The sequence below is a fragment of the Setaria viridis genome, chromosome 1 (assembly GCF_005286985.2).
Source record: "Setaria viridis chromosome 1, Setaria_viridis_v4.0, whole genome shotgun sequence".
NCBI lineage: Eukaryota > Viridiplantae > Streptophyta > Magnoliopsida > Poales > Poaceae > Setaria > Setaria viridis.
The window spans coordinates 39408782-39421411 of NC_048263.2; the positions used below are offsets into that span (position 1 = coordinate 39408782).

General features: G+C 51.1%; 2 protein-coding genes across 2 annotated transcripts; one reads left to right on the forward strand and one right to left on the reverse strand.

The window, feature by feature from the left end:
* Window positions 1–2164: 2164 nt before the first annotated feature.
* Window positions 2165–6092, forward strand: LOC117840794 (E3 ubiquitin-protein ligase At4g11680). The gene is made up of 5 exons (XM_034721335.2): window positions 2165–2528; window positions 3880–4668; window positions 4837–4962; window positions 5037–5322; window positions 5431–6092. Exons 2-5 carry the CDS (start codon window positions 4076–4078, stop codon window positions 5644–5646), a joined length of 1221 nt encoding a protein of 406 aa, XP_034577226.1. The 5' UTR covers window positions 2165–2528; window positions 3880–4075; the 3' UTR covers window positions 5647–6092.
* A 331-nt stretch (window positions 6093–6423) lies between these two features.
* Window positions 6424–10368, reverse strand: LOC117856793 (glutamate receptor 2.7). Its single transcript, XM_072291447.1, has 4 exons — window positions 9566–10368; window positions 8132–9532; window positions 7723–8092; window positions 6424–7635 (listed from the first exon to the last, which is right to left on the reverse strand). Exons 1-4 carry the CDS (start codon window positions 9854–9856, stop codon window positions 6557–6559), a joined length of 3141 nt encoding a protein of 1046 aa, XP_072147548.1. The 5' UTR covers window positions 9857–10368; the 3' UTR covers window positions 6424–6556.
* Window positions 10369–12630: the final 2262 nt, after the last annotated feature.

Sequence of the window (12630 nt, forward strand, 5' to 3'; positions counted from 1 at the left end):
GACTTCGCCTCCATTGGCAGCAGCAGCAACGGCATCATCTCCATGGATCCCGACGTAAACACTTTCCTCTACGACGGCGCCTCCCACGGCCTCCGCGTGATGCCCGCGCCGCACGCGCCCAAGCACGCTTCGGTCTCCCTGACCGTCGGTGAGGACCTCTACATCCTCGAGAGGAACCCTGGAACCGAGGAAGAAGATCATTCCTTCGAGGCTCTCATCCACCGCGGCCCGAGCGACGAAATTGTCACCGATATCTCCGACGAGAAATAGTTCTGGCGCTGTCTCCCGCCGCCTCCCTACGCCTACGATGACAACGAGTACCGGAAGGTTGGGGATTACGAAGAATACCGCCGGCGATGCTACGAGAGGAACGGGAAGGACCCCTATGTCATCAGCGCCTACACTGTGGTCAGCGACTCGCAGATATGGATATCCACGAAGGGGGGGTGGCACCTTCTCCTTCGACACGACAAGCGGCGTGTGGAGCGAGGCCGGCGACTGGGCGCTGCCGTTCTACGGCCGCATCGAGTACGCCCCCGAGCTCGCGCTCTGGTTCGGCTTCACGTCCGAAGGCAGGCAGCTCGCTACCTGTGACCTTGGCGCGGCATCGCCGACGAGCTCACCGGTGCTGCAGGAGGTGTGGGACGAGTTCGCACCACCGCTGCCGCCACGGTGGGTCCCGGTGATGTCGTTCCTCCTGCCTCTGGGCGCGGGCAAGTTTTTGCGTCGGCCGGATGGTCGACCTGGCACAGGAAGGCTGGTGCCGGGGGAAGAGCGGCAATGACTACCTTGACGTGGAGACCTTCGCGGTGCTCACCGGCGTGGAGGTTGTGCGCGGCAGCAGAGGGGCGCTCAGGATGATCAGGCACAAGTCCAGGCGTTACAGCGTCGGCTGCTCGATGGCTCGACTGCGCTGAACGAGGGATCCTGAATTCCTGATCCCCCGCTCTGTAACTCGTGTTGCAGGCGAGAATAATCCACTCCTGTATCATTGTATGGTCAAATCAATAAGATTGCAGGTCAAATCAATAAGCATACATGTCTAATTATCATCTGCCAGATTTCTTGCGTTGATAATCACCGGTCTGATTTCTTGTGCTATTGCAAAGTGCAAACCTGATTGAGTGACTGCCCAAACATGACTCGACGATAACTGATGGAGTTTTTCTGCAAAAGTTACCCTGAATTTCTTGCCATCGTGAGCGCAGCAGTTGCCATCTAAAAAAAGAAAGAATTCTATGATTAAAGCTTGCAGATTTGAGAGCCCTATCAGGAGGATTTCGTTCGTGGGCGTATCCAACATGAAAGTTCATAGCTTGGATCAGTTGGATGGAGGTTGTGCGCGGTGGCAGAGGGGCGCTCAGGAGCAAGCATAGGTCTAGGCGTTACAGTTGCAGCATTGGCTACACGATGTCGCGACTGATGTGAGAGAATGATCGTGAATTCCTGTTCGATCCCCCAATTTGTAACGCGTGTTGTGGGCGAGAATAATCCACCCGTGTCTCACTGTATGGTCAGACTAATCAGATTCTAGGTCAAATCAATCAGCATGCATGTTTAATTATCATCTGTCAGATTTCCTGTGTTGATAATCAGATTGCAGGCCAAATCTATCAGTATCCATGTTTAATTATCATGTTTCTGATTTCTTTGTTAATAATCACCTGGCCGATTTCTTGTGCTACTGCAAACCTGGCTGCCCCAAACATAAGGCACCGATAACTGACGTAGATTTTCTGCAAAAACTCCACTGAATTTCTTGCCATCGTGAGTGCAGCAGTTGCCATCTGAAAAGAAGATTCTCCTGTGATTATGCTCTATGATCAAACTGGTGTGAACAAAAATGCAGATCCGAGAGAGCGGTCAGGAGGATTTTATTCGTGGTCATATTCAGCATGAGCAGTAGCTGTGTCTGCTGAAACCTGAATGTTCAGAGCTTTGGATGGATCATAGTCGAACCAGGTCAGTGTAGGATTTGTTGTGTCTTCGGCCGTATACGGGCCGCGCGCAGGAGCTGGAATCTTGCAGGCAGGCTTCATTCAGCTCATCAGCTGCCGCGCAGGCCCGGGCCCATCTATCTCGCTTTGCGGTGACCCGAAGGCATGCATCCTCCCGATTCCCCGTTCCGGAGACGGCACCACCCTTGCTGCCGGTCTCGTCACCACACCAACCCACACCCCAACCCCCCCTCCTCCGCTCCACGCCTCCACCCCACCACAGGCGAGGGCGACTCCTTCCTTCCTCGCAGCCGCCCGCCCCAACCCCGATCGCCTCGCCCCCGCGCTGCCGCGGCGCGCGCGCAGTGTCCACCGACCCGGCCGGCCTCTCTGTGGGGGCGCATCTGGTGGCTACCTCGCCAGGCTAGGGTTGGGTGGCCCTCTTCTACCTTCGTCTCGCGCGAGCAGGCTCCGGGCGCGCGTCATCGTCCCTCGCTCTCTCCGGTTGCGACCGCGTGCCGTCCTCGGGAGCTTTCTCGCGCCACGGGAGGGCCGCCACCGCCGCTCCGTCCACCGGCGAATTACCTAGAGGTACGGGCCCCATCAAACCCCCGCCCTCTTCGGTCCTGCCTTTCCCCAGATCTGGCCGCTTGATAGCAAAATTGAATTCGTTCGCGTGTTTCCTTACTCCCTCGAGGATACTCAATTGCCTGGATGTGGTTTATCTCATGAGCTCTCATGTGTAGTACCAATTCATTTGTCTGCTGTGGGCCAATTTTAGTTATGTTCAGATTTATATCGTTGTTCTAGTGGATGCATCTCTACAGAGAAAATTGGACTTCGTGCTGATGCAGTTGGACAGAGGCTGCAGCTAATGTGGTTAGCTTGTCGACTGTAAACCTACCAGTTTTCCCTATGTAGATTGGGGGGAAAAACTAGACCTCCGAAATTGTGAGGGTGTGAGTGTCGTTAGTGATCTGGTGTAGTTTAGAGCATGGAGCTATGGACAGCAGAGTGTTGAAGTTTGTATGGATGCTAAAGGAAGAAGGTTGTGTTTGGCATAGAATGGTTTATCTAGGATTTGATAGCCAGAGACTAAGACAATGTTCATGATGTAACGGGGAATAGGGAACCTGAGCCTGTAAACTAGGCCAACCGTTAGCTAGCGTCGCATGAAAATTCCCAATCCAACTCATTCGATATACTTGATGGCTATATTCCAAAACGTAGCACTCTTTAAAACCATGGTGTGCTATGGTGGAATCGAAACAAATCTTCCCTACCCCACGAACTTGCCCATTTTGTTATTTATGACTGCTGGATGTCCCCTTCACTGGTGTGGGCACCAATAAAACCATACGATGTTCCACTATTTGCCCAGCTCACTGTCTGCTTGCCTTTCTTCTAGTGTTTTGCGCATCAACCTTTCCTTGAGAATTCTAGTATTCAACTGTACTGAGCCCTACTTGTGACTTGTATTTCATTGTCGTGAACTTGTGAAAGCCTAGCTACGCAACTGGTTCTTGCTGTATTGAAAATTTTATGCCGCTCCATGGATTGAAGAGACATTATGCTATGATGCAGAATTTGTAATTTTCTGTTGCTGCTAGTCATATTTACTCATGATTACTCTCATGCTAAATTGAACATTTAACCGTATAGAGTGCTTACCCAAAAAAAAACCATATAGAGTGCTTATTTTGACAATATTTTCAATTTCAGCCCATATTTTTTTTATCACCTGGCAATATTTTGGTTAGTAACCATTTCATCTTCAGCCTGATTGATGTGGTATTTTCTAGGTGAAACTATTCATAGTGCTCAAGATGTTAAGATTATAAATGATATTGCTGGATTGGTTCAGTACGCACCATAAACATGTTTGTGTTTTGTCAGTGCATATGACAACAACTTCATGTTTCTTTTACACGTGGCATTGCAGAACAACTATCTTGGGGGTCTAAACCTAAAGAGTCATTTGAAGTCTGGAAGTTTCTGTTGAAGAGTACATAGAAATATCTCCTGACTTTTGAGGAAGACTGCGGAGCTTCTAAATGTGAAACTTCTTTTTATTGGTCACTCCTGGATGCTGTTGAACTCATCCTCTCACGTTACTTGAAGCTCAAGGTCGAACTGATATGAACACTTCAAGAATGGAACAAGCAACAGGTGTAAGTGGTCCTGAACACATAATTGATATTCCAAGGGACACTGGTTCTTCTGCTTCAGTTTCTCGCAGTGCGGATAGAGAGAACCATGAAGAATTAAATCCTGTGGACAGGCCTTCAACTAGAGCTCTAGTACCTGCCTTGCAGGCACCATCAGCAATAGGTGCTGTACCTAGTGCAGGGCAGACTTCAGGCACTAGGAGAAGTGATAACTATGTTCGTCGCCACAGAAGCCCTTTGAATTCTGGACTGTGGATTTCAATTGAAGTTATTGTCAATGTGAGCCAGATTGTAGCTGCCATTGTTGTTCTTTGTCTGTCAAGAAAGGAGCATCCACAAGCTCCATTACTTGAGTGGGTCATAGGTTATACGGTTGGTTGTTTTGCAACATTACCCCATCTCTATTGGCGCTATATACACCGTAATATTGTAAATGGTGAGCATGAGCCAGCACACGCGCCTCAAGGGTCTTCTCATAACAACTCAACTGAAGCCACTCATGCAGCAAGTGCATCGGAGCGTCGTAGGAATGCTGCACGAAATGCGGTGCTTGCTAATCCCAGGTACAGACTCATGTCATCTTTATGGTTTTACTTGGTTTGCCTTCATTTCTTAAATTGTAATGGATATTTACAATGAATGCAGTGAACTGTGCGTTTTTTGTTCATGTATGCATGCTGCATCAGCACTGTGACTATACATTAATGATGAATGCATTGTGCCATCTGCAGGATTAATGCACTGTTTGACCACTTCAAGATGGCCCTGGATTGTTTCTTTGCTGTATGGTTTGTTGTTGGAAATGTGTGGATATTTGGTGGGCGTTCTTCTGCTGCTGATGCTCCAAACTTGTACAGGTAAACGCAAACTGTCCTTCCATGAATGAGATGTTATCTCCTTTATCCTGTTGCTGACTTTTGCTTCCCACCAGGTTATGTATTGTGTTCCTCACTTTTAGTTGCATTGGGTATGCCATGCCGTTCATCCTCTGCGCAATGATATGCTGCTGCCTTCCATGCATTATATCTGTTATGGGTTTTAGAGAAGATACAAACAACACAAGAGGGGCTACATCGGAATCTATCAATGCTTTGCCTACATATAAATTCAAAACCAAGAAACGCCGCCATGGTTCAGGAAGTGAAGCTGAAGGCCAAGAAGGTGGGATAGTGGCTGCAGGGACTGAGAAGGAGCGATCACTTTCTGCTGAAGATGCTGTATGCTTATCCATTTATTTCTAACTGGACTCATTTTTTTTCAAAGAATTAAGTTTTTTTTTTTATCATCATCACTTATGTCTTTTCTTGTACCCTTTGGTATTGCAGGTATGCTGCATCTGTCTTGCCAAGTATGCACACAATGATGAGCTTCGTGAACTTCCATGCTCACATTGTTTCCACAAGGATTGTGTTGATAAATGGCTCAAGATAAACGCACTTTGCCCTTTGTGCAAATCTGAGATAGCAAGCTCATCTAGCACTTCTGATACACGTCAATCAGAGCAGAATGCTATTCCAGTGCAGGAGATTGAAATGCATTAGGTTGGTCCGCGCTCCCTCCTTATCACATAAGCATACCGCTGCGTGGGGTTCCCTGCCTTCATGTATAAAGTTGGAGATTGATGTATGGATTGTAGTGACGCCTAGGGTTCCTTTTATCATTGTTATCTTGGAGATGTTACAGCTCTTCTCGCTGTCACCCAACAATGCCAAGCCAATGCTACCCAGGTTTCCATCAGTGTGGATTTCACCTTGTGTTCTGTTTTGGAAGGCACTGGATGTCTACTTTGTAGTTTCTAGTGCAAAAGAGGTGGGCCAGGTCCAGGTACATACATGATCCGTTAACTTGCGTGATCCTAGTCAACTTCGCTGTATTTTTCATTCATGAAAGATATTCAGTTGGTGACTACAAAAATCTGGTAAAAACCTGTTCCACTTGATAGGAGGCGTGAACTTTCTGACTAATGGATAAAGTCTTGTTTCGGATATGTCCATCTCTGTTTTATGCGTCACTCATGCGAATTTATGAACGAATACCAAGACTTTCTTGGTTTTGTAGTCCTGCAGGGTAATGTTATGAAACTGTGGTTGAATCAGCTCTTTAGGTGCTTATGCTGGTACTCAAGTTTACGCATACGCTCACCCTGAGCACTTGTGAAATTAGCATTTAATCAATGTTTGAATAGATCGAAAGCTTTTTGGAGATTAGTTTGTATGGGCTGGTGCCTATTTATTTCGGTTATATATCTAGAAAAGTTAAAATGGCTAATAATTAAGTCAAAATGGCTAATAATTTGGGGGTGGGAATGCAATTTTGGCTTGCCGTAATTCCTCAAGACCTCCATGTTATGAACTTACGATTTACCGTAATCAACACATACTACTAATTACGTCGATCGGCGTGTGAGTGCTCGCTTGCGGCTTATCTGAGCTTTATACCATTGCTTCACCTTCACGGGGATAACGGCAGCTTCTTCCTTCCCTCGGTGTTCTGCGGGACCTTGAGCGACGGCTTGCGCTCCGGTGTAGACGCGCGTTTCTCCGTGGCTCCCTCCCCAATCCTCTGCTCGAACGGTGTCCTCAACTCACCCGACCCCTTCCGCTCCAGCGGCGAAGCCGAGTCCATGCGTGAGTGGTCGCTGAGGGAAGACGCTCCCGGGCCGCCGAAATCGCGCATGGCCGTGGCTTCCTCCTGCTCTGCTCTCTCCCTCTTCTTCCCATGGCTGCTCCCGTTCGTCGACGGCGACGAGTCGCTCCAGAACTGCTGCTTGAAGTGGGGCGCCGTCATGTCCTTGCGGTCGTAGTGCTGCAGCCACGCGCGGAACCGCTTCAGCGACACGCTCCCGGAGCCGGGCTCCGCCGCCCGGAGCTCGTGCCGCTCCCGGTAGACGAAGGTGGCGAGGTAGACGATGAGCACTATCGACGACGCCACCGCGGTGATGAGGAACAGCCCGCTGAAGTTCCACAGGGTGAGGCTGGCGGTGGACGCGTCCACGCCGTCGCCGCCGCAGGCCCCCGGCGCGCCGAACCATTTCCTCTCGATCAGCCCCATGTCGTACCCTTCCGTCAGCCCCACGATGGCGCGCGACACCTCCGGCGCCATGGGGGATCCTTTCGGGAACACGAAGCCGAAGCCGGTGCCCTTGTAGACGGGTCCCGCCATGGTGTAGCCGTCGCAGTACTGCGACAGGAAGATCTTGAGGTAGGGGACCTCGTCGAACACCGCGGCGACCCCGCCATTGTCGGAGCCTCTGGACAGCGCGTCGGCGTACTCGGCCGGCGTCCTGTAGCTCCTCAGCTTGCTCTGGTCGAAGTTCATCTTCAGGAGCTCGCCGGCGACGAAGGAACCCTCCTGGTAGCCGACGTAGTCGCCGTTGTTGATGAGATAGTTGACGTCCGTCACCGATGGATTGAGCTTCTGGACCGTCAGCATCGATGTCAAGCTGGCCGTGTAGCTCGACGTCAGGATCAGGACGGCGAACACCCATATCACCATCAAGAACTTTGACAGGTTGCTCTCCACATTCTCCCCTGCACACCATGAGAAATTGGCCGTTTAAGTAGCCGCTCTTAGTTTTCTTAAGAAGCTGTCCAGAGCAGAGGTGAGCATGAGCTCACTGTGTGCGAAGACGAGGGTGGAGAAGGCGAAGTGGAAGATGATGCCGAACTGCTGCAGCGGCGTGCCGCGGAACTCGGGGTTGATCCGGTGCTCTATCACCCAGATGACGAAGCCGGTGAAGATGAAGGCGGCGAGGCTGGCGAGCCAGAGGGCGGGGGTGAGAGGCTTCAGGAAGAAGAACATGCCCGTGGCCGTCTGCGACTGCACCGCCACCACCATCGACCACCCGGACTCGGTGAACGGCATCGTGAAGTCCACCTCGGCCATCCTGCTCCCGGTGATGGCCACGTCGCCGACGACGGCATCAGCTTTCTGCAGCGGCAAGATTAGTAGACAATTCATGGTGAGTAGAGTACAGAGCACAGGTACAGACGAGGGACCATATTGTCATGGCTACTGATGACTGGCCAAGTGGCCAACTACTGAAGAAATCGTCAGCAATTTGCCCGAGCTCACCTGTCCGGGAACAAGGTCAACCAGTTGCTCGTAAGAACCCGAGTTGCCACCGCCAATGCCGTAGAATGGCTCGTACCGGTAGTAGACCGGATACGGCAGTGCCTTGATGGCCGCGTCGAACACATCGATGCAGTAGCCTGAGATCACCGTCCTATTGGTCGTCGTGTCGTTGTACACCTGCACGAACTCCCAGAACCCATGCTTCACCGGCACGGCGATGACGAGCTCTTGCCCGGCCGGCGAGAATGCCCACCCTTTCGGAACTCGAATGTCTGACTGTTCCAAGCCCGGGAAAACGACATCCTTCAAACCTTCGCCGCTGCCGTCGTTGTCGAGCTCCGGTGAGATCCCAGATTTCCTTGTCCACAACCCCACCGTCCTGGGGCCTTCTGCGGCGAAGTTGACGATCTCGTAAGCCGGCGCTTGCAGCTGCCCGTCCAACACCCTGAACTTCCCGGCCAGCCCGTCGAACGCCGTGTCACGCAGAGCCTTGAGCAATTTTTCGCCGGTGGCCGACACGCCGAGCTGGTCCAGTTCCGTCGGACCCGTGCTCCCTTCCGGCGGTTCGAAAGCCGAGCCGGAGATCCCGGCCTCCTCGACGGCGGCAGCGGCAGCGGCTGCCCATGCCGCGTCGTAGGCCCGGAGCGTCGACACGGTCGGGACCGGGATGTCTCGAGCGCCATCGTTGTCCCGCTGCAGCCTCGCCGTGAACCGTTTGGCGAAGTCAGCGGCCTGCCTCGTCGGCGGCGCGTAACGCCGGACGGCGACAACGCCCCGCATCGCGTCGATGTCCTCGGGGCTCAGCGCGTCCGCTTCGCCCACGGCGGCCGTGGCGATCCAGACGTAGCCTTCGGACATCATGCCGGCGGTCACGGCCCTGCGGAACAGCCTCAGGGCCAGGGTAAGGGGCATGTGCACGACGAACACGCGCGTCGTCGTCGCCGCCGACACGCGGTAGAGCACGGCGTCGAGACGGTCGTCGGACGCGTCGGCCGGCACCGCGGCGCGGTGCGCCACGCTGGCGCCGACGCCCCGGAGCGCGTCCGCGAGAGCGGGGGCGATGGCGGCGCCGGAGGGCGAGTCCTCGTGCAGCAGGACCGCCGCGCGCCACCGGAAGTTTCCCAGGACGCCGGCGACGGGAGCGGCCTGCGAGGAGTCGTCGTCGGCCGAGGCGCGCACGGAGAACGGCGTCGGCGCCGCGGGGACGGCGGAGAAGGAGAGGACGGGGACGTGGGCGCGGCCGCCAATGTGGGCCACGAACTCGGCCTCCGCGGCCGTCTGCGCCCCGTGGATGATGGCCTGCACCTGCGCGTTCTTGATCAGGTCCACCGCTGCACGCGACAAGCGCACAGTTCAGCCATGGTCATCATCAGGTGTCAGGCAGGCAGAGAATGACAGGATGACGACGAGCTCACCGGCGGAAACGGCGGCAACGGCATCGCCGGAGGAGTCCCTGAAACGGAGCTCGACCCTCGTGGTGGAGTTGGCGTGCACGGCGTAGTAGTCCTCCACCGCCATCCGGATGCTGGTCCGCCACCTCCTGCCGGCGACGGACGCCAGGTCGAGTATGACGCCGACGCGGACGGGCTCCGCCGCTGCGGCCCGGTGGCCGACCAGCGCGCCCAAAACCCACAGCGCGACGAGGGAAGCGGCGGCGGAGGGGAAACGCGTCCCCATCTCCACGGCGATCGATTGCTGCTACGATGCCCCGCTTCGGCCCAAGGGACCGGCCGGAAATTTTTATACAGGGCATCGCATCGCGCCCATCCTTGCCTTTTTGAATGCTCCTTCTTTGAACGGAGATTTAGCAGTGGCTAGCTGGGTGAGATATGCTGAGCAGAGGCCGGAGGGGACGCCTAGTTCTCTCAGATGTTGTGTGAATTTGTCAGAGAACCTAGGAGGAGTTGGGACTGGTGTCTCGTCTCCCGGCTAGACATCACCATCCAGCATAGACGAAGCTGTTTGCTTGGTTCTAGGCCCTCCCCAAAAACTCCCAACTTTGACACTATGCAAAAAGAAGATTTCCCATCACATCAAACTTACGGTACATGCATGGAGTACTAAATGTAGACGAAATCAAAAACTAATTGCACAGTGTTGTTGTACTTTGCGAGACGAATCTTTTGAGCCTAATTAGTCAATATTTGGACAATAATTCACAAATACAAACGAAACGCTACAGTGTACTACAGTGCTACAACAGTAATTTTGCATCTCCAAACTTTGGGCAGCTAAACAAGGCCTTACCTGTTAAAAAAGAGCTGTGTCCAACACGACCAGCTGGTGAGTGATATCAAAGAAAGAGAGCGGGTGCTCCCCTGCACTCCAACACGACACATGGCTGCATGATAATATTGATCATACAAGAACTCCTCTCTCTTTGGAATGTACTTCATGTGCAGCTCACACCGGACACACCGGCTGACGTCTCCTAGACGGCTGGACGCTCACTCCGTCACTCCACATGGCGGGTCGTTTCTACGGCTGCCTGCTTCAGCTCTTCAAGCAGAGTTCAGTATAGCATACCCACTGAAAACCACGCACAGCAGTATAGCATATTATTTGGGAAAGAAAGGGTGCACGGGTCGTTCAACAAGGCGGCCCAAGGAAGTCCACCAATTGTGGGGAGGCCAGGAGCCTGTGCTTTCTCAGCCCGTCAGCCGTTGTTGCGGAGAGGTATTTCTTGGGCCCGTCAGCTCTTAATGCTCTGGAAGCTCTTTGTACCACTCGCTGCTCAATCATCCGTTCCTCTACCAGGCTACAGAAAACAATACTACTTACCAAATGGAGGTGATGCACTAGGACTTAATCTTTTGCAGTTATGCTGGTAAATCTCACCAGACTAGTCTCACAAGTCAGAGCCAAAGCTCTGTTCGGACTAAACAACGTTGTCCTGAAACTCTGACCGCCGGTCCACCAAAACTTCTCCTACGTTAAAACAGCATATTGTCCTCATTTCATTCTTTTCTTAGTCGCCATGTTCAGTCTGATCACCATCTGTCATTCTCCGGTTAGAAAATTACTGCCATGGAAACCGCAACGCGTTTTCAGTAGGATAATAGTCACTTCGCCAGTCTTATTCAGGTTATGGGATGACGAAAGGACTGAGGTGTGCAGTATAATAGTCACCTCGTAGTATGGTGCTCGTTACTTGGGTTTGATCTAGAAGGTTAAGCTGAAAGCAGCATGTGTTGATTTCTGATCAGTGCCTCGTCAAGAAAGTGTTAGGATTTCCATGTATTACTAGAACATTAACAGCAATGGAAATTACTATGCAAATTCGAAGGCTTTCATTGTCATCACCGATTCAATCGGTACAATTCACCAGTCTTACTCTTGCCCAGCGGATAAATGACTCACCAGTCTTGTTTTCAGGCACTAGCGACGAGGCTGTTGCTTTCATGGGAAATGACTCAGTGAGATTATCCAACGTCATCAAGGTTTTCATGACAAGGAAGTTCTACGGAAATTGCTGAACTAAGCGTCCTCTTTGTATTTGATCTCGTTCACGAAAGTGACTAAATTCAATCCGTGCTATCATCATCCTAGTTTACGAGGATAATTGTTATAAATTTGATTGTGAGTCGGTTCCCTTCCCTTTCGGTATCTTGGAATACCTATTCATTACAGAAAATTGCACAATTTTGAGTGGCACCGAGTGGAAAGTTATTTTGTTTCAAAACTTGGATGTTGCCAAAGCAAAATGCTATCCTATGGAGATCGTTTGGTGCTCATTAATGCGGTTTTGACGAGCCTACCGATGTTTATGCTATCCTTTTTGGAGATACCTAAGGGAGTTCGAAAACGTTTAGATTTTTTCAGATCTCATTTCTTTTGTCAAAGTAATGATACTAAGAAAAAATACAGGCTAACAAAATGAAACATTGTGTGTCGCCCAAAAGACCAAGGTGGATTGAGTATTGAAGTACTAGATCTTAAGAATCAATGTTTACTTAGCAAATGGCTTTTTAAATTTCTTACCGAGCAAGGTATGTGGCAAGATTTGTTACATAACAAATATTTGAAGGATAAAACTCTTTCTCAAGTAGAGGCAAAACCCACTGATTCACCCTTTTGGAAAGGGCTGTTGCAAATGTACTTGCTCAAACACTCCTAAATATTGCTTTTAGAAGAGGTTTGATGGGTAATAAAAGGAACGAATGGTTGCGTTTATATCAGCGTCTAATGAGGGTTAACTTGTTTGTTCATCCGGACCAGTTTGTTTGGAAACTAACTATTACTGGTAAATTCACTGTGAAGTCTCTGTATCTCCAACTCATGAATGATAATACGACATATTTGCATAAATACTTATGGAAGTTAAAAGTGCCCCTGAAAGTTAAGATTTTTATGTGGTTCCTAAAAATAAAGTCATGTTAACAAAAGATAATTTGGCTAAACGGAATTGGAACGGTTGTCCAAAGTGTTGCTTTTGTGACTCAATGGAGTCC